Source organism: Erpetoichthys calabaricus, chromosome 5 (assembly GCF_900747795.2).
Source record: "Erpetoichthys calabaricus chromosome 5, fErpCal1.3, whole genome shotgun sequence".
Lineage (NCBI taxonomy): Eukaryota > Metazoa > Chordata > Cladistia > Polypteriformes > Polypteridae > Erpetoichthys > Erpetoichthys calabaricus.
In genome coordinates, this window is record NC_041398.2 from 82,358,721 (window position 1) to 82,386,597 (window position 27,877).

Here is a 27,877-nt window from a genome sequence, read left to right on the forward strand (position 1 = left end):
TCAGGATTCAGGTTGCTCAAAATCATCAGTAACAATTGTTAAAAACTATTATAAAAGCAAAGAGAACAAACATAAACAAACAGTATAAAGTACAAATGGGTCAAATGCTTCAATGTTGGAAGGTAGAGTTGTGACCAGGCCATTTTATAGACATCATTTATACACATACTGTAAAAAGGAATGTGGCAATAAAGAATATGACATAAAAATACTCAAGTCAATAGCAGAGCCTGCAATGAAAAACAAGCAATTCTGAATAGTTCATTACATTTTAATTCACATATGTTTGATTGAACTGATCCGGTGAAGTAAACCTGATGGGGCACAACAGAAAATTTATTCACTATCATATTCATAAAACCATTCCAAAAGTTTTCTATAACTATAGCATGCTGAATTATGAATTAGGACAAGAAATCCTTCCATTACACCCCATACCGTTAAATAATCTTCAGTAGTGGTTATTGTTGATATCCAGTAGAATTAATCCAGTTTATTTCCTGCCATATCCTAGTCCCTCCTCCCTCCATCAGTAGGAGATGGGATTCCTAGTTCTTCGATCAATGGTGTGTTATCAATCAGAAGACTTCCAATTTTCTGGATTGTATTTGAGTGCTGGCTCATACTTGACAGCTTGGAGGCACTTTCATGTGTTAAAACCCCTGCAAGTGACACATATGGGCCAACATAAAAAGTACTTGTATTTGTTGCTTACTTCCATGCAAAGTTCAAAACGCACTTATATTTTTAGTTTTGGCCATTTTCCTTTTAGTCTTTATACAATCTACTGGCACCTGTCTACTTCCTTAAAATAGAATTGCTTCCATTTAAAGTGCTGTCACTGAGCAGTCACTTACTGTAAGAGGTGGGCAGACAGTACTAATAAAAAGTGCCATTCAGTGTATCAAAAGAGCCAAAAAATTTTTAAAAAGTGACAAAGCCTCTGAATGAAAAGGAACAGGTACATCTCACATATGCTAAGCTGTGTCTTCAGGAAAACCTACTTTTTAGCTTTGCATTTGACTCAATGGGAAAAATAATTTATGTGTGCTAATGCGAACTGGCAAACAGTATAACAATTCTATCATCCATCCATCCATCCATTTTCCAACCCGCTGAATCCGAACACAGGGTCACGGGGGTCTGCTGGAGCCAATCCCAGCCAACACAGGGCACAAGGCAGGGAACCAATCCTGGGCAGGGTGCCAACCCACCGCAGGACACACACAAACACACCCACACACCAAGCACACACTAGGGCCAATTTAGAATCGCCAATCCACCTAACCTGCATGTCTTTGGACTGTGGGAGGAAACCGGAGCGCCCGGAGGAAACCCACGCAGACACGGGGAGAACATGCAAACTCCACGCAGGAAGGACCCGGGAATTGAACCCAGGTCCCCAGGTGTCCCAACTGCGAGGCAGCAGCGCTACCCACTGCGCCACCGTGCCGCCCCAATTCTATCATCCTCCGATAATTTCAATTCAAACTGGACAAAAAAAAAAAACCAAGGTAAGCATACTCTCCTTCCAAAAATACAAATGACTTTTCAAAATATCATCTTTTTAGTATTTGTTTTAGTATGGTGTGGTGCTCTCCCACATTATTAGGGGTCTCAGGGAAGAAAAAAAATGAGTTAGAAAATGTATGCATGGTGTAACATTCAGGTGCGTTCAAGGGAAACACTTTCACAAATAATCATATGATTCCACACAATGCTTGAAGTGGAAACAAATAAATGACAGTACTGTTTGTTTTTGTCTGTTTCATGGTTGTCTTGGCAAAGCTGTTAAATTTAACACAATTCCTTAATTAAGCTTTCCCCATCATAGATTTTACTGTGTTATAATTGGTATATTATTGTTGTTCCTTTCAAAGTTTTGTATACGCAGTTCTAAATATACAGTGAGGATGTTTGTTTCAGTAGAGCAATGTTTTACTAGATGGTCAGCCTGTTAAGACTGGAGCATTTTGATATTTTTTATTTATCAAGAAGCACAGCCTGAAAAGCTTGACTGTCTGTCTGTCATCCCCTAATATACACCCTAATATAAATGACAATAAAATGCTAAATCATTATAATGTGCAGATAATAAAGCTCTGAATTTAGTTTAGCGTAAGCTAAAAAGGACTGACTAAATATTTATTTGCTCTGTGCACAGCAGCTTGCATGCCACAGGATACTTCATTTATACGTATATAACACTGTTTTCCTTGCTTGAATTTTATACATGTACGATTAGTAAGATCAATCAACTCACCTGTTACTCATTTAAAGCACTGGGAGGAGGACGATGCATGCAGTGGTTTCTGCATGCACCTTGCTTGACTTGCTGATGAGAGGTTTGCAGTGTGTTAGGTTTCCATTAGCTTGTGTTAAGGACCTGCTTGGTGTCAGCAGTACTGTATCAATCGGAGGTGAAAAAGATGAACACGTACAAGTCGTACAATTTTGTTTCCTGTATTTTCAGGTCAGATTACAGAATTTCATGTTGCAACTTTCCTTGCTAGTCTCTTGTTTCACCTCCCTGGGCCTGGTACACCAACAGATTCACTCCATTAATATCAGTATATATACTTTGGGTTATGTGCCCCTTCCTCTGTTTTATACACTTTAAGAAGTCAATCTGCTTCTAAGAACCTGTCACTGAAACACTTTTGTAGTACAAGTTGTCAAACACATTTTAAAATACAGGGGCAATTAACTACTTCATATCTTTGTTTATCTTTAGAAGCTACACAATGTTTTTGAATATAGAAGAATGAGTCCAGATAATTCTTCTTTTAGGAAACTGGAATAAGCGATTAATGTAACAGAGTGCACACAGACCAGGGTGAGAAAGACAGAGAAAGCGCTACCATATTTTATTTTTCCCCTATTATTCTGGACTTTGGAACACCTGCAACGTTACATTAAAATTTAAGGCCCTAATGGGGTCAATTCTGAACTGGACTACCTGGGTTTGGTAGTGGCTAAACTAAAAATTATGCTGTACTCACACATACAGATAACAGAAGTGTTGTCTGATTTGTTTAGAGAGGGTAAGCAGTGTACAATTCAACACTCTGCCAGTTCTAGCATTCCACTTTCTCAAATCATGGCATTTCTGCTTAGGTAAGACAGTAACTGCCAGAAACTGAGCTAAAAGATATGGTTAGAGAAGGCAAGAAGTTGAAACTGAACTGAAATTGCATCTTCAAGGGAAAAAAAAAAAAAAAAAAACTTTAAAAAGTGACATATACATTCTTAGCTTGGTTAGATGACCACAACAACATTTTCCGATCTTGCACTAAACCACCTAATTAAAAGTTTGGTCAAAACTAAACAAAAACAGGATATGAAAAAGCCTATTTTTTGCTGTCAATGTGTCTTGATACCCCAACTGGCATAGTAGCAATTGCAGCAGTCCCTACTCAATGAGTCAATGCAGTATGAACTCTATACAGAATTCACTTTCAATATATTTCTTATTACTTATAAACTGAATCATGCATTCACCTGTTAGAATATCCAAAGTGAGAATTTATTTATATTATACCAGTGTACAAAACAGCTTCCCTTTGGTACACAAAAAGTATATTATAAAAAACAGCTGCAGCAGGGAGGTAATATTGTTCAGTTTATACATTGAAGAAGTATTCAGTCACCAGTTCTTTTTTCACATTTTGATGTTTTATATTTTGAATTTCATTTTTATCTTAAGTAATCTATAAAGATTTGAATACTGTGTAAACAAACAAATCAGTTAAACGTTAAAAAAGTTACAACTTAAACAAAAACTAAAAATTTCAGATTAAAAAAAAATCACTTTGTAATTATGAGCCTAAATATATTTACTTTAACAAGGCATACTATTTGTTGCTCTCCACCTGTGAGGGAACTTACTTTAAAGCCAACAATTCACTAATCTCTAAGTTTCAACCTATGACAAAATCTTCAACAGGAATTCTGAAAGCGACAAAATACAGCTTAGGATATGTCAGAAATCTAAAGCTTGGAGAAGTATACTAGACTACTCAACAACCCTCCAACCACAATGAGGTCCAGTGCACAAAAGTGATTAAAATAAACTGACCATCAAGATCTGTCTGTTGCTTTTAAATTTACATGATAGACAAAAAAAGGACAGATCTAAGGGAACCAACTGCAACTCTGATGGAGTTATGGAAAACAGAGGCTGACATTAATGGTAATATTTCAAGACCAAAACTTTCCAAAACAAAAACTAGAATAGGCGGCTTGGCTATGAGGAAAAAAAAGATTCTTGCCAAAAAGCTATTTGCAAAATATCACCCAGAATACAAATACTGTATTGTAGGTATGTGGCAGAAAATCTTGTGTTTTAATAGAATAAAAAACTTTTTTTGACATAAATGCTATGTAACAATCAAAACTGCGTCCCCCACTGACATAGTAAGTTTCCACCTGGGATGTCACTCTTACTTTCTGGCACTGGTACCACAGCCTGGTACCTGCCTGACATGGTTATCTGGCCCTGAACAGTCACAATTTTTACACTATGGAATGTGTTATCCCAGCCAGTGTAAACTTGTTTTTCTTGAGAAAGATTCATTGTGAATTTTGCTCTAGGATATAAAATTCTGGTGTTGCTCCTGTGTCTATCAACTTTTTTCCAAACAGGCAAATGCACACATCTGCCACGAGCTTAAAACATGCAATATTCAATGCTGTTTTCTTCAGAAACATGATCAGCTATAACATCTCAAAATGAACATTTACAGATCATGTAGGAGAAATAAAGGTGCGTCTCAGCAATACCCAGAGGTACTGTAAATGCACACCCCATTTAGCTGTAAATAGCCTAGTCAAAAAGGAATACAGAATATACATCTGGATAAAGACTTGCAGAGCTCAAACCTAAGTAATTAAAAATATATATTGCAGGCTCTATGGTAAACTCTTAATCTGACACCTGTTCAAACTTCTACTTCTTCTAATGTCTGCATCATTCTCTTCCCAGTACAGTTTTAATCACATTTTCACTGCTAACATTACATGCTTAGCATACATGTAGTGAAGCATGACGGAAAGTCCTATTACTCAAGACAGTAAGAGTCTAGCACACAACAAACAGAAACCTTCCTCTTTAGGGAAGGCAATCTCTGCCTGATTTAGTCAGCTTCCTTTTTGATTTTGAAGAAATTAATTCAGTGGAAATTGGTCCTGATCAGCATATATCATTGCATAGCAATCTGAACACCAATCCTTCAGTTTAGGGCAATAGCTTCAGTTTGTCGTCATCTTTAACCCAAGAATTATATCATGGATGACTGTACATTAATGTGAAATAATCTACACAACAACTAAGAAATGCTGAAGAAACTTGACACTAGCTTGAATGAATGAATTACCATTTTAGCCCCATAATATTTTATGCTGCTATAATCACTTATTGAAGAAAACAAAAACAAACAAAACATGCTGACAGATTATCGATCTACAATAGGTAACATGTTATAAATATGTAATCATATGCAAAAAGACACAAAATGGCATGACAAGAATAAACGGGAAATAAAAAGTAGCACAACAACAGAAATCTGCAAAAAAGAATATATAGGAATAGCATTTAAAAAAAACACCCTTTTTAACTAACCCTAAGCTGACAGTAAATATGATAAATGTGTTAAATTTGCTATACATAGCACTCACAATGAAAATATCTCACATTAAGTTTTAAAGGAAAAAGAAAAGATCACCTCAGCCAGTTTAGAAAGGTTTTGCAACAGACGGTCAGGAATTCTTATTTTTCAGTATGTCTTAAAATGATTTTTAGGAATATTTGAAAAATGTAAGTACTTAAACTTAAAATATCCAGTCATCCATCTATCTACTGAACCTACTTTACCCATTTCAAGTAAATAAGAAGCTGGAGTCTGTTCTAGCAGCAACAAGCAAAAGTACAACAAGCGTTCTGTGATTCATTCATTTGCCTCGATGAAGTTAACTGTTTTAGCTACAACATCAATAACCTGATTTATCTTTAGCACGGACTTGCACAACAATTCCTGATGTATAATACAATGCAAAAATATCAATTTCTGTTTTGGGATTTTTCCCTGTCAGAGTTGGACAACCATTTGTTGTAACACCTGTCAGCTTGTCCCACTTCAGTCCTAGCTTGTCCAAGCATGCATTTACCTCCATGAACAAATTGCTTCCCTTTGTCATCTCTTCCATTGACAGCATTGCTACCAGCTCCTCCGTAATCTCAAAGTCTTTCATTATTCTGTGTAGAAAGACGAGTAAATGGGCTGTGTTGCAGATATCACAGCTCTCGTCCAGAGTCAAGGAGAAAAAATCAAAACTGACCACTTTGTTTTGCAGCTGAAGCTTCAGATTTCCTGCAATGTTTGCCTGGAGAAGGGCATGTTTTAAAATTCTTTTTTTTTTTTCAGGGCACTGCACAGTCCAAACACTCTTTGATAAACTCCCCATGGCTTCCAGTTTTTTGTGATTTTGTAAGATATTACAAAGCTGGTGTCGACTGCTTCATCCCTGAATGTGTGAAGCTTGGTAAAAAACTTTCTTGTTGCTTTTGTAGTTTAGCTAACAAACCTTCAGATATCTGTGCCCACTCTGCATCAGTCAAGCTCTTGTATTTCACCGTGTGTTTAGTCTTGTAATGGCGATTCAAATTCTAACCCTTTAACACATGCATCTGTTCTCCACAGACTATGCACATGGCCTTATCTTTGACTTCAGTAAATAAAAAATTTGAAGTCCAAGTCTTATTAAAAACTTAACATTCTTTATCAGTCTCTCTTTTTTAATGCAAGCTGATATTTTTGAAATCACCTTTCACGTAATCGTCTGTTCACCAACTCATTTCAATGAAGGAGCATACGAGGAGCATGCACACATGCTCGCAAATGTACGTAAATTGATTATGTACATATATAAATAAATAAATAAATAAACAGCAGTCCCCTTCAAAATAAAAACAGTGCAGTTGTATGGTATGCATGATGTGCAATTATTGTGTTTGATTCCTAGATTTCCATTGACATCATGCAGGCCAATGAGAGATAGCCAAATGGCTAGATGTGGCCCCAGGGCCTTACAATGCCCAGGTCTGGTCTAAGCCGTATGCACTGTGAACCTACAGGAAAAATATTTGGCAAACAACATCATCAGCAAGCAAAGCATATTCACTGTGAAAAACATTTTGACGAGTAACACTAATCACAGGGGACAATCACACCCTAGCCTTCATCCATTCAGTTACACAGCCAATTTAGACATGCTTATTCATAAACAGTAAAGAAGGTAAAAAATATGAAAATCAAAACAACACAAAGCAATAATTTACCTTTCTTATTAATTAAAAACACTTTTCTTCATCAAAGCAAACATATAACCAGTTATAAGACATCAGTTACATTTTAAAAGACTTCAGAAATTATTATACTTATTTCATAAAAATTATGTTTGAAGTATCAATCAAAAAAGCAAAATAAACAGAAAAAAATTGATATACACTTTACATAAGCTTTCAAACAGTCATTATATTACTCAGAAGTTTCTTATAATTTACTAGGGGGCAAAGTCCCCTGCTCGCTTCACTCACCAACCCCCTTACATGCCATTGCGAAGAGGTAGGCTAAACGCACCCCAGGGAGATGCGGTCACTCCTCCGAAACCCCTCTTTAACGGTGATATTATAAAAAAAAAAAAAACAACTGTTGTTTCCCAACCTCCTCTTTGTTCGATCAGCTGGTGGACTGCTGCTGCTCCCGTGTCGCATGATCTGCATTTCTTGAGGCGCTTTGAACGTTTTAAAGTCACTGCCTTGTCTCTCTTCTCCCCCAGACATCCTCGAACACTATTCGATCTCTTTTCCCTATTTGGTTTTTCACCAAGTTATATTTTACGTTTGTTTGCACTAATTTGATCTTTATGCTCATTTTTTTTTTTTGAGACTTTTGAATTTTCCTACTTCCATTATCTCTAACCTACTCTGCATGTGTAAAAGGGGACTTGCTTCCAAAGGTTGTAAGTATGACGTGACTTGCCTGCCTCACAGGACGTGAAAGTGTCTTCTCCGTCTCTCTTCAAAAGATCATGTCTCGTCAAGTTTTTTTTTTTTTAATAGAGAGATGTCTAACCTTTTATCTCTGCAGCAAAAAATAACCTGAAGTCACCTGCAGAATCTACAGTCTTTAAAAGAAGCAACTCCTTCTTCACTGCAACATTTAAGTATCTAGCAGTACTTTCTCATGGTCATACAAAAACAAATATGAAACATCTCAAAACTCCAAATGAAGATGTTTCAAACTTTGGATACATGTAACCAAATGCAACCAAAGAATTCAAAGTAAAATGTATATATCTATATAAAGCATATGAATGCAGAAAAAGATTTGATATGTGCATACCCAGGTTCCAACAAAAAACTTTAGGATTTATAAAAGAAAACATGATGTAAGGTGTGTATTTACAGCAACTCTGACTCACATGTAGTGCTGGGAGGTATACCGGTTCATACCGAAAACTGTTTATTTTTGTTATGATATGTATTTTTCTTATACCGCAATACCGGTTTAAATAGCCTAAACAACGTTCGGAACGTGGCACAGCGGGAAACTGTTTAAGTAGGGACTTTTTTCACTGGTACACTGCTAAATACGCATGCAGCGGAGTACATGCGTTAGTGGAGGTATTGAGCAGTAAAAATTGACAGAACATTCCGAAACTGAAGCTGTAGCAGATGATAAAGTTAAACTTAATGACACAGAAGAACTTTTGCCAAAAAAAAGGAGCCACGTCTGTTGTCTGGAGATTTTGGTTTTAAAAGGTCGGATGTGGACCAAACAACTATTTACTGCAAATGCTGTTGAGCTAAAGTTGTCGCTGGAGACGGTAACACAAGCAATTTGCTGCACCACCTTAGCCGCAAACATGCTTTGGAGTACCATAAATGTATGGAACTAAGATTGGCACCCTCCACGTCCTCAGGTTAAACTGAAAACGCTAGAGAACACTCGAGTCAGATATCATTTGTAGATGCATTTGCTAGAGGACCGCCTAAGACAAAAAAAGCAAGCGGTGGATTGAGATAACCAACGCCATTACAATTCATGTAGCTAACATGTCAGTGGACAGAGATTGTTAACATTAACAGAAAGTGTAGTTGGTTTACAAAAAATATTTACTCTTTAGTCCTTTTCTAAAGACATGTTCAGTGCAATACAACTTTTGACAAGCACCTCTGAATATTTTACAAAGTCTAAATGTCACTTTGGATGGTTGAAAATATGTTTTCAAAATTGACTGCAACTGTAATGCAATGCGATTCCTTCTCTTCATTAGTTTCACCCCCTTGAAAACTATCACTTTTTGGGGCCATGTAAACCTGTATTAATACATGTGTGCACATTAAAATGTTTTTTTGTATAATGTACAATTCTCATGACAGTGGAATAGGTCATTCTTAGCCAGTCTACTGCAGAAATTGCAGTACAAAATGTGGTTAACATCCACTCATGCATGGGGAAAAAAATACAGTTGAATACCATGAAACTGGTATAATTTTGAAAAATACCATGATATAGAATTTTGGTCATACCGCCCAGCCCTACTCACATGTACATAACATTACGGAGAAACTGAGAAATAATGACATCTACGATCAAGTAGGAAAATGCAGGCAAACCCGCTAAATAATGACTTACATAATAATAAATATCACAAAGCCATTACTATAACATGTTGATGTGACAAACATAATATACCTCAAAAGTAATGAGCATGATGTACAGTCTGTATTTTAGTTCCCTTTTAAGAGGGCTAATGCTGCATATTCGCACTGAAGAACTTTTTTGGGGTTTCATTAGTTTATGTCAGCTACCTGTTGTCACTTCTCAGGGAATGTGTTGACAAGAGGAGTATTTCAGTCAAGCTTCACTCCATATCTTCTGTGCTGGAAGCTATTAACCTGACCAGAGATGTGCTACATCCAATTTTCATATGGTGTGGATGCACATACACAAAACAGGTTTTTGCCAACATATAAAAGACAATTAGCAGCAGTGTCCGGTTTTCCTAGTGTAATAATCAGAGCACTCATATTGCAATATGGGCACCAAGGGAGAATGAAGCTGCTTTTGTTAACCATGAGCAATGACATTCCGTTAATGCACACATTACATGTAATGTCAAGATGAGACTGACAAATGTTATGGCTTGGTGGCCTGTGTCAACACATGATTAATTTATTTTGAGAGAAAGCAGCTTTAACAGGTGTGATGGTGGTGCATGTGGTAGCTGGCTTACTGGTAAGGTTACTGGGAGAATCCTCTGTTTTTCATACGACCTGCACTATTAACTGTAACAGCAATCATGTCATTACATGTGCCAGGTAATAGTGTCACCTGCTCAGACACCTTACACCTTTTCCTGACCCCCAAAATGCAGAGGAGAGGGGCTAATATCAGACAATCTTGTATTCTCAATTGTGGAGCACAGCCAGATACTCTTAAATGTAGGTGGCCTGCTACTTTACCAGCAAATGAAGTTGTGCAGCACCATGATTGCATATGTATGAGGTTTATTAGCAATATACCAGATAAGGATTTTCCAGGGTGATGTTCGATGTTCTAGTCCAAGGCCATAGGTAGCTGCAGTCTATTCCAAAAGAAACAAATGCAAGAACCACAGATGAATGGATCATTAATCCATCAAAATGCAAACTCAAGACCACGTCCACACATTAACACCATACCAATCAATTGTTACCAGCCAAACTAACAGGACAGAACATATGCCTAGAGTAAACAACACTGTCAGAAAACCCAAACTCCAGAAAGAAGTCATCTTAGTGAAGACTGAAGCCAGAGTCAAAATTTTGTCAAGTACCAGCCTTCCTTATGATTAGAAATTCAGTAATGACCACCATTCATGTGTTTTTCAACAAACTCTATAAAACTGAGCTTTTGTAGCCCTTTTCTTTTTAGACATGTTTTTAGGTTTTTGACTGGTGCACTGGGATATCAATTTACATCGATATACATTCTCTATCCTAATGCAATAGAAGATTTAGTATCTTGCTGAGGTTTGCTTAGAGAACTATGACAGGGGGTCTTCGGGTTACAACGTCTCGACACACGACATTTCGAATTTACAACGCTCACTCCCATAAAAACTTCAAAAAATCAAGACGTGAGAAGGAATAAAGGGATTTTTTTTTTTTTTAACACTCATTTTTTCTGTTACTACAGTACAGTGTACAGTACAGTATATTTATGTCCTTTTCCTTTTTCTGTGGCTTAGTTGTGTTTTATGTTCTTGATTATGATTTTGCAAATGTGTTAGGAATAGGTACGTGACTTAGGCTAGGGTGAGTTTCGACTTGCACCAAAATTCGGGTTACATCACTGTTGTAGGAACGGAACTGTGTCGTAACCTGAGGATCCCCTGTATATGTTTTCTACATTACCTAATGACAGTGCATTTCTACACAAAAGCTCACTTTGTCTGTGTAATAAAGTATTTATTGAGTTATTAAAGCAGCTTAAACTTCCATTCACTAAGCAAAACATTTATTTTAAACAGGCCTTAGCAAGTACTGAACTTAAGCAATTGCACAGGCTGACATAACTCCATCCATAACGGCAGCTGCTACAAACAGACAGACGAGCACGAAATGTATTGTTACCCTGAAAAAACAGGACCAAGAATCTACTGTATGATAAAATTATTTCCAGTTTACTTTTGTTGTCACAAGCATGCATAGAAACTTGGAAGGCACGTTTTCTTTCTAAATTTTTTCTACTTCAAACTGGACATACCTGTATAAAGTAACTTTTTGTGTTTTTCTTTATAATAGGACCCTGGTACACTTCACCTCCATTATAAAGCACAAGACCAGATGTTTATTTTAATTTAGAAAAAAGTTTCACTTCAGAATGTAGTTGTATATGGAAAACTAATATGTACTTCAACTTGAAAAATACTGAACTTAGTCTTTAAGTGACCCACTTTTAATATAACTTAATTTGGATTATGCAATACGAGTAGCATGAGATTTTTCCATTGACATTGTTGATATTGTTTGCTGTTGTACAGTGCTGGTTATCATTGTAATTATAATATCAGAAATTTTGGTGTGTCCATTCTCCATGAAAATGTGAGATTAAAATTTTTGTCTCAGCTATCACTACAAACTACATGGGGTAAGTAACACAGTATACACTGCCAGTCAAAAGACTAGACACAGCCAAAAAGTTATGCTTTTCATAAAATTAATACCTTTTTTAATCAAGATACCACTAAACTGATTTAAAAACATTCAAGACATTAGTAGTGTTTCTAATGGTTATTGCTGCTTGAAATTATTGATTTTTAATCTGTTATTCCCATATGACTGCAAAATCCAATTTTCAGCTTCCATTCCTTCAGGGTCATAATGGTCAACTCCATTAGCTTATCCCTAATTATTCATGTATGAATGCTGATTGCTTATTAGAGAAACATTTGTGATTACATTAGCACTGTTGATACCTGTAATTCCATTAACGTGGGTTGCAAGGTACTGACATTCCTGAAGTTCAGTTGAAAAAATGGCCAAAATGAAACAGCTTTCTCAAGAAACATGTCAGTCTATTGCTTGTTGCAGAATGAAGGTTATTCCATATGAATGATTGCTAAGAAAGTTAATATTTCATACAAAGAGGTCTATTACTGTCTTGAGAGAAAATGGCAAACTGGATTTAACCAAGACAGAAAAAGAAGGGAAAGGCTCATATGCACAACTGCAAAGAGAACATCAGAATCAGTAGTTTGACAAACGTCTTGCAGGTCCTCAGTTAGTGTATTCCTTAAATACACGCCAAATACTGGGGTCTTCTGCAACTGAGAAAAGGCAATTCCAGAATAAAGGCTTTAGAAGCAGAGTTTTAAAAACAAAGCCATACCTGAAACTATCAAATAAAAACAAAAGATTGAAATGGGCAAAAGAACACAAATATTGGACTAAAGAGGACTGGAAAAGTGTATTATGGTCAGCATCCTGAAAACATTTCTCTGTTGCAGATGACATACATATTTGGCATGTATTTAATGAAGAAGAGAACACAGGATGTGTAAGGCATTTATTTGTTTGGTTATCATCAATGTAAACATTACTACTCATAGCAAGAACCAACTGACACATAAATTGTTTCTTTCTAATACAGTCACAATGGTAAATCACAATTTTCAATCCACCTCTGTATCCAAAGATCCTTAAACACCTCCTTCATATGAATTTACTGTATGTTTACTGTAAAACACTTACAATCATTTATATGTACAGTATTTATTGTGTTTGTGCACTATGTTATATACTGCTGTTGTCATTGTACTGTCAAATATATTTTACTTTTGTTACTGTACATCTATGGCTGTAGAAATAAGACAAATTCCACCGTGTTAACTGTCAGTAAAGTTCAATGACAATTCAAATGCTTTATGGCTTTGGTGGTTATTGCTGTTAAGCAAGGCTCCAGCAGAATGGATAATACAATAATGAAAAATAATGGGATGAAATAACACTTTACAATCCTAACTTTGTTTTTGTTGTCTTTACATATAATGAGAAGACATTAATTTAGTACAGGTATAGTGTTTTTTTTTAAAGTCAAGCCATATTTTTCATATACAGCAATTATGTTTCCTCTCACACTGGATTTGTTTCTAATGATCTCAATGCATGTTACTGCCATTTGTCCTTCCTTAGGAGTGTCACAGATTACACATCTCTACTCCTAGCAAAAATCTCCCTGTATAACTGTATGATGTTCAGGAATATCCAGGCCAGATCAAGATGAATTAAACCCAAAGTGTTTCCTGTGTCTACTCCAAGGGATCCTTATTCAGTACGACTAGCTCTGTTTCTACTCCAGCTGGTTACTTCAACTAAAAGCAACAATGATTCTGCTCTGAAACCTTCCAGGACTGCCAGTTTTCTAATGACAATATTTCAGTCTTACTATCCAAAAAGGAAATAAACCTTTTACTGAAAGATTATAACAAACACAGACTGTAAGCTTCAAAAATTTGACTGGACATCAAATAAATAATAACTACTTCCCTTTCTCCAAATCAAAGTCTTACAGGTTTTTAACTTGTTCAGATAATCAACAAATGTGAAAATACGTAATATAAGAAGTAAACTGGGCAAGCCAATGCATGTAAAAAAAAAAAGGGTGTATATGCAGCACTCAGACTGGCATAATATCAACACATACTGTATACAAAAAAAAAACGCATGCAATTTTAATTTTAACCAGGTTTTTGTAAATAATTTTCTTTTATTATCATGGTATAATAAAAACAGTGGTATGGCCTGGTGCCTGAATAGTCACTATCTTTGAGATAAAAGCCACTGGTACCTAAAAAGAGGGTGCTAGCAGGATATGCATATCTTCCTTTAGTAGACCCAAAATCAATTGCAATTTTATCATGGAAGGTGAATTCGTGAAAAAATGTGTAAACATTGGCATGGCTGTGACTAGGGGAAAAGAGAAATTGCCATCTCACTACTTAGAAGTCTGCAAGGAATTCTAGTATTAGAGGGCACATTAAAGGGGCCATCTTAACACTCAAAGAAAAAGGCATTATTGCTGCTATTCTGCTAAAAGGGAGCACTTGCCTACTTGCACAGTCAAGACGCAAAATGTGCAATCTGAAACACACACTGGCCTCGAATAAATGTATATTTACATTTAAGCAATGTTGAAGTGGCAATATCAATTAATTGATTGTATAAGAAAATATATATTTGTTTTTTTGTTGTTAGAGAAATGGTTTTTTAAATTATGCCTTGTTTCAGATAGGTACATTACAGAAAAAAAGCAATATGACAGCTTGTATTTATAGATGCCATTTTATTTTTTTTATGCCATGTATTACTGATACCTATTTTTGTACATATTTAATTAGTTAAAGTATGTATTTTAAGTAAATTTTTAGTATTTTTTTTGGTCACAGAACAATGTCTACAGAATTTAATTTTGTTAAAAAATAAAAACAGTTAATATCTGCAGTCTATAGTTTAATTATAAAAATACCAAAGGTAACACACGAATATATAACAGAAGTCTTCTATGCGTCTGGTTATGCCAAAACTTAGTAAAAAAAACGTTTTTTTTAAATGGATAAAGAAAAAAAATTAAAAAATCAGAATCGGCCGATCAAGAAAAATGAAATTGGTGATCGGTATCAGCCTTAAAAAAAACATATCAGAGCATTAATATATTGCGGTATTTTAATTTAAGTGTGTTACTATGTGTAATGCTCAATATAATATAGGCATTAATTTACTACAAAACACCAGATGCAGTATTGCAAAAGCTGAACTGAAATTTTTTCCTTTTTCAAAATATTTGGTATACTGCAAAACTTCAAAACTGGTCTAATTGTGTTGATTCTGCTGGACTAAATGACTCACTTATTTAATGTTAACACTTCTGAGCTGGGGGTCAAAAACTAATAAAACATGTTATGGAATTAAATATTCAATTCTAATTTTCATTTTTGGTTTCTTTTTGTTCCCCCTAATACCATGCTTGAGCTCCTAACAAATCTTAACAAAGATTTAAGTGACAAAGAAAAAAAGTTCAGTGTTAAATTTTAAAAAAGAAAGCTTTTACTGAACAATACAGGGTGATGCTTTACAATGCTCTTACAGTGTAACTTCTACCTGCAGAGGAAACTAAATGGCAAACAACATCTGATTCACACTTACTTCCCACTGAAGCTAATCATCCTCCTGGAATCAAACCCCAGCCCTCACACTCACCGTTTTGTATCAGATAAAACACACATGTGACTTAACCAGCAGTGCACAAGAGGAGGTTTTGTTGCCCAGGTGTATAGCTCTGTTTTTATCCAACAGGTAATGCTGCACCATAACGTGCTTGCACATCAAACAATGCTTTATGTGTGCATGTTTAAAGGTAGAATTTCCAGCCAAATCTCATTTTGCCATCTGAAACCATTACCCATAATCACCATGACTTACAATTTAAACAAACCAACCAACAATATTACTATTATTAATATCAACACTCTCCCAATAGCCTCTTTCTCTTCCTTAATTTGTGAAATTGAACAATTTAAAATTATTGTAGTAGACTTTAGTAATATTTAGCGAATAATCTAGATATTTTTAACTCTACCTAGAGTAAGTGTGTATTAGCGTCAGTGTATGGATACCCTTTGATGGATGGACATCCAGTCCAGGGCTCGGTCCTGTTTAAAGGCACAGTCTTGCCAATAAAGGTTCCAGCTCTCTATGATGTAAAAATTGATTAATCAGGTTTGACGATGAATGCATTTATGTATTAATTATATACCTTTTTGCTGCTTGTTGCATTGTTGTATTCTATTGCACATTGTATCAGTTATCTATAGTTAATATGGTAAAGATTGGATATTGCACTACTTGGATTCTATTTTTACTCACTTAAGGCTATATTCACTTATGTTCAACCTAATGCCAAGAAAAAAAATAACTCCAGTGTTCATTTTTCCTATCAGGAACCTAAATATTTAAGGAAATATCTTAGAACTGGTAATGGCCATGGCAGATTATGTTACTCAATCACTATCACAAATTTAGCAAGGCTGCTGTTAGCATAATGGCACTAGTGGTGTCTGACTTGAAGTCACAAAGATGCTTGTTCTATTATAATCTCTGACTCACTGGGTTATCCTAAGCAAACTTCTGTAGCCCAATAAAAAATAAATAAAATGAAAGGACCATGTCTTAATGTGTACATATGTGAACATGACCTTACTGTACACACACAAGCCAGTTACAGATAGATTTTAGGGTGGCACTGTGGTGGAGTCTTAAGAGCTATTGCTTCGCATTTCCAGTGTCCTGGGTTTAAATCCTAACCCAGCAGTTTGTGATGTTTCAGACTAATCAACATAAGATTTCAGATTTAAGCCTATTCTAAACGTGGCAGAAAGAACTAAACTGGGAAAGGCTCCTGGTTTAAAATTTGGTTTCTGTTGTTTTGGGACTGCTAATTTATTAAGATGACACCACAAGTTTGATAATATATTAGGGCTGAGAATCGATTAAAAAAAATTAATCACAAATGTATGCAATTAATCGTGATTAATCGCATCCAACATTAAAATATGTAATTATAAAATTAATACATAAATCATGAAGTAAATGCACACTGAATCACAAAATTAATGTAGAATCAACACAAAGGAATTAAAAAAATGAATTACAAATTTTAAAATTAAACAATGACCTTAAACCTGAACTTTTAACAAAATACTATTTGAACAAGTACAATCTGAATTTGAATGCCTTCCTAAAATGCAAGATGAAAAGAAGGCAAAAAGAAAACAAGGCCAATGTATTAATTCTCAAATTGGCATATAAAATGCAGACCTGTCAAAATAAAAAACGATCAAAACGACTGGACTTTGAATCCACTACTGAAGACTGAATTAATAGAAAGAATAAGTATCTCTTAAACAGGCATATATTAACACTTGTGTTAAAACTCCGCCAATGCTATCCTCAATTGTTCATCATCGTCAACAAATTTATAATTACACTCTACACAAGTGTTTTCCAAAAAGTATAGCGCCCTTGTGTCCAGATTTGAGAGAGATACGCTCCTCAGGTGGTTGAGACTTGTCCGGGGAGGAAATGGAGAAGCAGACATAAAAGCAGCTCCGTGATCACCGTTTTGCAGGCACAGCTTGGGTGCATGTTCGCCAGCTTTTGCGGAGCAAATGACAATTTCTGAGCTGCTTTTTTTGCCAGCCGCTGTCTCTCCCTTTTAACAGTTTAACACATCTAAGAAATTTTATGCCTTTTTGGTTGGTAGAATCATAGTATGCCTTGGGATTTTTTTGGGCTACAAAAAGTGTGCCATCACAGCAAAATGGTTGTAAAACACTGGTTACCTACACCTTTGCCCCATCTCTATAGCTGCTGTCATGCTTAAAATCTGACACTGTGCATTACTTGGGTGGTTATGTTGCATTCTTTGCGTAAATTAGCGAAGATACTGCAAACTGGAATAATGGGTAGGGGTAAATATTACACTTCTGTTTTGCAGAATTTCTTTATTAGGGTAGTCAGCACTGTAAGTTACCTGGCAAACCAGCAAGATTACAGAGGTAATTAATTAATTACAATTAATTAATTAAGAGGTAATTAATTTCAGAGGTAATAGAGACTTACTTTGGTTTTAGTGCCACTTAAAGCTAACTTCTTTAGCATTTACTGTATGTGATGTGAAATCAATTCGATCTTCTAACAGAGCAAGAGGGGAGGTTGGGAGGGGATTGAGTGCAGAATTTTTACATTTGCAACTTTTCTCTGTTGCACCAGGACACCTGCAGTATGTCAGTATGTATAAATGAATAAAATGAACACCAATGCTACATATTGACATGTGCTGTATTGTTGTGAATCGAATAATATGAAATGTTAAATATTTAAATGAAAATTTTATTTCATAGAATATTTAAAGTCAGCATATAAATGCGGTCCTGGACGAGTATGTAATTCTTTAGGTACACAACTTTTTTGTATTACTGTTTTGTAATGTTAAAAAAAAAAAAAAAAAAAAAATTACATGAAAATGTCACCCTGACCAAAGCAATACCTGAGGCTTTTGCCCAGTTGTCGGTCCTAAATATGACAATATTTTTTAACATGTTAAACTGACCACATTAATCTCAAAAATTAACGTGTTAACTTTCCTAGATATATAGATTTATGTCTAAAGATAGCTATCACGTAAAGAAGTAGAACAGCTGATTCCACACTCTGTCAAACAAGGTAAACATATTTTTTCCTGAACATATAGAAACATATTATAAATGTAAGAATTTTCAGACAAATATATGGTACAGTTATATATAAATACAGGTATATATAAATGGTACAGTTTCAAAAAAAAAAACACAGGATGAAACTGGATTAAGATCTGGACTGTGACTTGGCCACTCCAGGACATTACATTGTGGTTTTTAAGCCATTGCTGGGTAGATCTGGCTTCATGCCTGGGGTCATGCTGTAAAACAATTCTTCTCCCAAGGTTCAGGTTTTCTGCAGACTGAATTCTGAGTTGTACTAGGGTCTCTTGAACAGAACATCATACCATCCGTCAAGCACTTAAAACTAAGCCTAAAGTGGATCTTCCATCATGAACTCAATTGAATGCATTCCAGCAAAAGATTGGAGTTTTAGATTGGACAAGTCCAAGTCCTCACCTAAATCCAACTGAGATTCTCTGGCAGGACCTGAACCCTGCAGTGCAAGCCAGACACCACTCAAACCTCACCCAGCTGGCAAATGTTCCACCTTTAAATATTTGCTTTGAATCTTTAAATGAAATACGGTTTACCTGCTGTAAAATTGTCCTGTGTACACATCACACTAGTTCTGGCTCTGATTCCATATTCACTTTTAAAACGTTAAAAATGAAAAGTACTACAAAAAGTGTTTAATATGATTTGTAATTTAGTGTGACATTATTTGGAGATGCATTAGCTAGAATCTTAGCTCACACACGATCTTAATAGAGCTGGCACGTTTGTCCTGTGTCCTTGTATGTTATTCACCAGGTAGTCCTGTTTTAACCCAACATCTCAAAGACACTCATGTTAAGTTAATTAGCACCACTAAATAGACATTGTTTGCGTATGGGTTGGTTCGGCCTTGTACCAGATGCTCATCATATGTATACTGTAAATGGATTAAGCAACTTTGAAAAAAAAAAAATGTTTTTCATTATGTGACATACCTGTTCTAAATGTGCATTTTAGGCAAGTTTAATATAAATGAGTAAAGTTAAACTTAGGTTGTGTCTGTAAAATTAATTATATGCATTTTTAGCATTTAAACAGTTAATTGAGTGATGCTCACTGTAAACTTCTGTAAATGGAAAACTATTTGCTTTCTACTTCAAGTCCAAATCCTTATGCACCACATCATGTTTCTGTGATTCTTAAAAACACTTACTGTACTGTGCAGATCTACAACTTTCACCAGTGTCAGCTTCTATTGAAAATAGTTACAAAGGCAAATATATCCAGGCACAGAGAAAGAATATGGTTACATATTTGCTGTTATAGTTTAGCACTAAAGATTTTTCTCTTATAGAAGTACAGTATTTCAGTTATTATAAAAGCACCAGAAACCACAAAATCCTTACAACTATGGCTGCCGGATACAAAATAACTGCCAGTTAAGGGAACCAGCTAAAACAGATTCCTGCAGCTCTTACTACTACTAAATAATAAACCACTTAAAAGCTTCGGCATACATGCTTACAAACACAGAATCATTTAGACCTAAATAAAATGCAGAAAACTCCTTAAAAGAAACAAACATTACACACATAATATAGCATTAACCTAATAATGCCAATTAATAAATGAGAGAAGTAGACACAGGGCAAATGGCACTGAATGATGAAAGGCTTAACCACAGATATTTCAAAACTGGATCTATTACATTTTATTAGAACGTAACAAGTATTTGTGTGCGTTACTTGGAAATAATTTTATTTTGGTTTTTAATACTATCAGAAGCATGATGATTCTCATTTTCAATTACTGTTGTTCTTGTTATTTAAGCCATTACTTACTAATGACAACTCTTATGGATTTTACTTTGAAGTTGCAGCAGCCTTTCATCATTCTATGTTATTTAAACAATGTCAACTTCATTCATTGTTAATTATTATTAGTATACAATTATGGAAGCAAACCCACTGAAAAATGCTATTTTTTTGAAAACATAAGAAAAAGTGGTAATAACTTTAAACTATTGCAAAAATATCAATATTCCTAAATTACTTATAAATGCAAATCTCACATTACTCCTTTTTTCTAAACCAAGATTACAAGAAGGAAAAAAAAAACCAAACAAAAAAAAAAACAGACCAGCTATTTACACAATGTGATTAACTCAAATTAAATTATATACAGCTTGTGAAACTGGTTTGGAACAAAAACCTGTAGCCACAGGAGACCCAGGAATGGAACTTAGAAATGACTGATCTAGAGTTTACAAATAATGAATGTAATATAAAAACATTCATTCAGTGAGGAACACTTTTGTGGATGAAAGCACCTTGGCGAATGAAAAAGGTCAGATGAAAATGGCTAGACTCATTTGAAATCAAATGGTTGCTACAGGACTGTAGATATAGAAATTTGCTTAAAAATAGTGGATGCATTCTGATTGGGGCATTAACATAGGCTGCTGAAGATACTAGAAAGGCATGGAAAATGTTACCACTGAATGGAATACCAGCATTATCAAATGGTACACTAGAACCATAATGTGATAACAATACATTCTATGGCATGTGCTTAAGAGTCCCATGTGCAAAAGTTGTACAAAGTTTTAATAAAGCCACACACTTAACTCAGAGAAAATATCAATGAGTTATGAAGCCATTTCAAATACTTCAGCATCCACAGCAGAAAGGTGATAGAGAGATAGATACTTTATTAATCCCAAGGGGAAATTCACATTGTTAAGTTAAAGAAGTCCAGAGTTTCAAAAAAATATTTAAGACAAATATGCTATTAAAATTTAAAAGACATGATTTGAAACTAGAAATCAATGCAAATGAGGGAGTAATCATAACAAAACAAGGTCAGTAAAATACAAGCCTGCAAGGAGACAACTTGAGTACAATTAGAGTAACAACATTACAATTTCAGTAAAAAGCTCAAATTTAAAGCTAGGTATATTTCACAGCCCACTCCACTCATCCCAAATAGAATCATAAACATAAAATGTGCATCAACCAAATTTGATGGTCACAAGAAGATTGGGAGGAGCCCCAGCAACTGTTCAAACAGACATACTGTATAATGTGGTGGTCGTGATTGGGAGTACAGGCTCTCTCAGAAGCAGTCATGAAGCTTGATGATAAGGTGTTTCATTTTGGCTAAATGGAGAGGCCGTTAGCCAGGGCTGCCTGCCCCTTGTATAAAAGCATGGGCTCCTGAATTCACTTAAAATGTTGCCATTTTTGTCATAGATGGTGTTTTAGTCATATTACATTCATTTTTCTTTTACTTTAGATATTTGCTAAATATATTGACTTCTTGTTAATATGAAATGTTCAAAAGAGACAGAAGTTAAAACCTTGCATAGTGGAGTAGTCCATCGCTCTGGTCCCAAAACATTCTTCCCCAGAAGATATTATAAAGCAGGTTCATACCAAATTACAATATTCTTCTTTATTTTGACTGAAAATCTGTTATCACTCTAATTACATAATTAGGGAGCTTAAAATTTCACTGTGATGTGCCCTTAAAATGATTCAGAGTACTGTTAAACACTAAAGCCACTTAAGAATGATTGCCAGTTTAAATGAAAAAAAAAAATACCTAATCAAATCAATAAACATAAACAACAAAGGTTCCCAAGTTTTCACAAAAATCAAAAGAAGGCAATAAATGGGACATTGAGGAACTTGAAAGTAGATATTTGTGACCTATGTTAAAATGCTTCTTCCTAATGAAATCAATGTCAAGATAAAGTTTAATTTGAACAGGATCTTGGCAGTAAATATATATAAATAATTACATTCTTATTGCTAGTCACTTAATATAACACATCATCAATGCACAAAGCGTCAGACTTCCAGCAAATGCTCCAAACTCTCTCATTACATTTCCTTACAAAATAAATACATATGTAAATAAATAAATAAATAAATAAGTAAGTAAATAAATAGAAACCTCCTAGTGTTTCACTTAATTTGTATTTTAACTTGCTGCACAGATGGATTGCAATGTTATTTGCATGCAGGACGCATTTGCCCACTCTTAGCAGGTGGAAAGGAAGTATATGATCAGGTGTCCATTTTGAGCAGCTATTAAAAGAATGAAAAAGTTAAGCAGGACCTCATTAGAGTCAAACAGGAACATACAATCTCACACCTTAGCCACTGAGCCACACTGCCCACTAAAATTTAGCACTGCAGCTACGACACCATAAGGAGCTTTTATGGAAGCATTGAGTGCATTAGTGGACTCTGTGTCAGTCACTCCATCACAGGGTACACTCCACAACCACATAGGGCTAATTTAGATTGGCCAATCAACCTGACAAGAACATCAATTAGAGATTTAGAAGCAAATAAATATTATGAGCACATGTGGAGAAAATGACAACTCCATGAAGACAACCACCAGACTGCAAAACCTATGAAGAGGCCATGCTAACTAACCCCTAGACATGAAGTAGCACTCTTAAAAAATGTCATAAACAAGATGGAACTCTTTACTCCATCAAGTTTATCTGGTGGGCTACTAGATAACATGTCACATTATCAGATTACTACAGAAATCACCTGGCGCCTCATGCATAACGCTCTGCGTAGAATTCACACTAAAACATGGCGTACGAACAAAAGCAGAAATGTTCGTACGCACAAAAAAATCCAGACGCATAAATCTGTGCGTTCGCCAACATCCATGTTCTTCCACTCCATAAATCCCGGTCAGCATGAAAAGTAACACATGTGCGCGTGCCTGCTGTCCCGCCCCCAACTCCTCCTAGAATTACACCTCTTTGAATATGCAAATCAATATAAATAGTCCTTAAGCTCAGCGTTCTGTGAAAAGGCAATGGCAAAAGCAAGGGGTGAAATAGAAGAATTTCAGAAAATACCAAGTGGAGGTAAGGAAAAACTTACTATTTGTTGGTTTAGACAGTGGTATAAACAACAAAAGTTCACAAAGTCGCACAGTGCCCAAAATAAAAAAAGTTGTCAGATATCAAAGTCGCCGTGAAAAGGCAAGTCGTAGCCCTCTGTCCGAGTGTCATATGAAAGCTTATTAGGGTACAGAGAAAAGAAAAAATACATTTCAAATGAAAGCACTCGATTCAAGACTTTTGTTGCCAACAGAATCTCCTTGATTAGAGTTCATTCACAGCCTTCACAGTGGAGGTATGTCACATCTGCCCTTAACCCAGCTGATCAAGCATCCAGAGGGCTAAGCATAGAAAACTTTCTCAAAAGCACTACATGGTCACAAGGTCCAAGTTTCTTATTGAAGCCTGAAAGGGAGTGGCCAAAAAGACCAGATCAACTGAACAATTCACTCATTGAAGATGATCCAGAAGTTAAAACTTGTGCAGTCAACATGACAAAAATAGAGGAAGCAACCGAGCCCATCAACAAATTAATCACCTATTTTTCAGATTGGCATCGCTTGAAGAAAGCAGTGGCTTGGTTTCTCAAGTTTAAAGACTTAATGCTGAACCTAAGAAATGAAAGAAAAACATTCCAACTAGAAGTCAGTCAGACTAAAAGTAATCTAGAAGAACAAAAACCACTCACACCCAATCACTTGTTGTTACTGAAGACAAAACCTGAAATACCACCTGAACTCATTTCAGAAAATGAACCATACCCAAGAAGACGCTGGAAACACATTCAATACATGGCTGATTTGTTTTGGAAAAGATGGACTAAAGAATATTTGCCAATACTTCAAGAACGTTAAAAATGGCTTGCACCAAGAAGAAATTTTGAACCAGGGGACATTGTTTTAATTGTAGATAAAGCTACACCTCGCAATTCCTGGGTAATGGGTCGAGTCATCAAGACAATGCCAGATGCCAAAGGTGCAGTCAGAAGAGTTTGTGTGCAAACCAAAACCAGCACACTGGACAGACCCGTGAACAAACTGTACCTGCTTCAAGAAACAGCCAATGTTTGAAATATGAAATTTTTAAAATGTTTGTTTGCAGTGTTATTGCTAGTGATTTGAAAACAATAGTTAATATAAAGTTAACTGGCTCATATTGAAGTATAGTAATTGTCTCTGCTCCTGCATAGCCAATTAGGGGCCGGAAATGTAAGAGCCAATCTTAGAAAGTTAAAGTTTTGAGTTAAACTCGTATTAATGTTTGCTTAATTTGAATAGAGTATAATTTCTTCCATACTCATAGACAATGGTATAGTCTTTTCTTCCTATAAGTTAGTAAGAGATAGAATCTTCTTGCTATAACTGAGAAACAATGTGATATTAAGCTTCTGTTGTGTTTAGAACAGGTCCCAGTAAACAGGGACTTGAAAGACCCATTTTCAAGTTAGAAATGGGATAAGCATAGTTTTCTGACCGCTTTGAAATGGTTCAGAAATTATAAACGATTAGTAACAATTTAAGATGCAACCAGATTAAGCTTAGAACTGAATTTTTCTTATTATAATTTTTCCTTTTTTTTTGCTATTTTAATTTTTTTTGTGTGTGAACTGTTTTACTTTGAAACTTAACTAAACTTTTAAAAACAAAGATATTTTGTCTATGGAATCATTTCTGCGCATCAGGCCTTTGTTGAATCCCATTTTTTGAGTTAGAGCTGCTGAATTTTGGAAACTTTGGGAAAACGTAGCTACAGATAGATAGATTAGATAGATAGGGACAAAGTAGGGAAAAAAGCTCGAAATGTCAACTTTAATCTCGAAATTTCCACTTTAATCACATAGTTTATTTTGTCATTAAAGTAGAATATCATAAACTTCCCCTTAAAATCGTTTAATTTACTAGTTTCTCAAATCCCACCATAACTAAAGTACCACGTTAAATGCTTTGTTTTGTATATGCTCTTCTGTGTCCACTATGTGTGTGAATCACTACGTGCTTCTTAAACGGGCTTTCTCTTCCTCCGACAGGACATAGAATCCATTACATTCATGATATTACAGTTCTTTGAATAATTTAAATACTGAGATGTATACTTGATATCACTTTCATGATGAACAGGGTTGTGGGGGTCAGCTAGTTTAGGGTGCAAGATAGGAACAGAGACTCTAGATAGGACATCAGTCCATCGTAAGTCAAACACACACACATACCCCAGTCACACACTAGGGCCAATTTAGGGTCACCAATTCACTTAACCTGCATGTCTATGGACTGTGGTAGGAAACCTTAGCAGCAGGAGGAAACCCATGCAGACACAGAGAGAAACATGCAAACTCCATGCTGGGAAGACCCAGGACATGAACTCAGGTCTCATTACTGCAAAGCAGCAGTGTGCTACCACAGTGCCATCATACTGACAGAAAGGATTCTCTCCCCCCCCAAAAACAGCTCTTTACAAATGTGGTGTGTACAGATAGGCATCTCTGAATGTCCAGTGAGCTGGACCATGAATAAAAAGAACTACAAGCAGGAGAAGACTCCTGGTAGCTTAGAAAAGGAAGGTGAGGCTGCATTGCCAAAGCTAGACAACTGAAAATTGAAAAAAAAAAAAAAAAAAGTCAACTGGTCTGATGAATCTCAATTTCTGCTGCAAAACACGGACAGCAGAGTCAGAAATTTGTTTCAAAAACTGAGGATGCATCCGGACATGCAGCATTAGTAGAGATTAGTGAAGAACAGGTAAACATGTGGGGAATGTTACCATAGAATATGGCAATTCATGAATGTGTTGACTACACATACAAGGGCATGTGCCTAAACGAGCCATGCGCAGAACTCCCATGCATCTGAATTTAAGTCAAGCATTTAGCTAGGAGAACAACTTAATGAACTGTGGCAGGACACCTCCTCTCAGAGGTGAGAAATTATAATTTGTGAATACATTTTCTACGGTATGTCTGTAAGTATATTTGTAATAGCTTTCAGGAACTGCCCAAACTAAAGAGACGGGGTCCAAGGGCTTCAGATCGGCGCTTAACTGAATTCTTCACCTCAGCGTCATTTCGCCATTAATTATACCCACACGGAAATGCCTGTACGTTTGCCTGGTTTTCGCGTCTCATGCACGTTTTAAAGTGCATTTATTCAGTAAGGCACATCCCCTCATAAATGTGGAGATGTTCGCGAAACAAAACCGGTGTCATCACTAGGCAGTGAACCACTAGCACAGAAAACCGGTCCTGCTACTAACCAGGAAAGCCAGAGGCTTGTAAAACGAGAAATACGGGATAAATACTTACCTCTGAACCTGTGCGGAGAGGGGACCCAGAAAAAGGTAGTCACCGTCACCGCCACGATTAGCACAACCAGCACACTGCCATGCCTGCACCTCATCTCATCTCATCGCAAACCCTTTTTTCATTCAGACGGTCCTCCTTTGACGAGTTCTTTTGTTGGAGAATGCGTACGCTACCACTTGGACTGAATCCACAAGAAGACAGTTACAGCCACACCTTCACCTCAGATGAAAAGGGCACACTTTAAAATATATTAATGCAAAACAAAAAAGAAAATAGAGGCGAGTACGGCAGCGACTTTTCTTGTTTGGGAAGCTCCCCACTCCTACCGTGTTGAAAGTGAGGTAAGAGGCGGACAACGCCAAACCTGATTCTTGCACTCCGGGTGGGCGTCTAACTTCCTTACCTGTCAGAAAACAGGAGTGTGAAAATGTGCCTCGCGCTCCCCCTGCTGACCGAGCCTTCAAAGTGCAGGTGGCCTCTAATAATGTCAATGAGGGAGCAGAATGTGGATAGGGGTTGCGTGGTGCAGGAATAGAGAGCGCGCCAGTCAGGGCCGGATTTTCCTATAGGCTAACTAGGCTTCAGCCTAGGGCCTCAAGATCAAGAGGGGCCTACATTCAAATTGTTAGCAAAATTAAAATTACACTATTCTAAAAACAGTGAACACTAAAACACTGAACCGAAAATAAGGAGAAATTCTACGCATATGACTAATAAACAAACATAAAAATGTATTGGTTAAGATCAACGCGTATTACGTATTTTATTATCTCTCATGTAATTTACAAACTTAAAAATGGAAGGTGAAAGGGCCTCATAAGTGGAATAGCCTAGGGCCTCTTTTCATATAAATCCGGCCCTGGCGTCAGTGCACCATAGAGCCCACACTCGAATTTAGAATA

The 27,877-nt window shown here is 36.0% G+C and overlaps 1 protein-coding gene across 2 annotated transcripts in view; it reads right to left on the minus strand.

Annotated features, from left to right (window-relative positions):
- Positions 1-27,348, minus strand: part of LOC114651760 (alpha-1,3-mannosyl-glycoprotein 4-beta-N-acetylglucosaminyltransferase B-like) — a 133,652-nt gene extending 106,304 nt beyond the window's left edge. The window contains exon 1 of one of the 2 annotated variants that reach the window (XM_051928243.1): positions 26,976-27,348. In XM_051928243.1, coding sequence (XP_051784203.1) covers positions 26,976-27,069 — 94 coding nt within the window. In that variant the 5' untranslated portion in view covers positions 27,070-27,348. The remainder of the gene's footprint in view (positions 1-26,975) is intronic. The other variant, XM_028801712.2, reaches the window with a different exon arrangement.
- Positions 27,349-27,877: the final 529 nt, after the last annotated feature.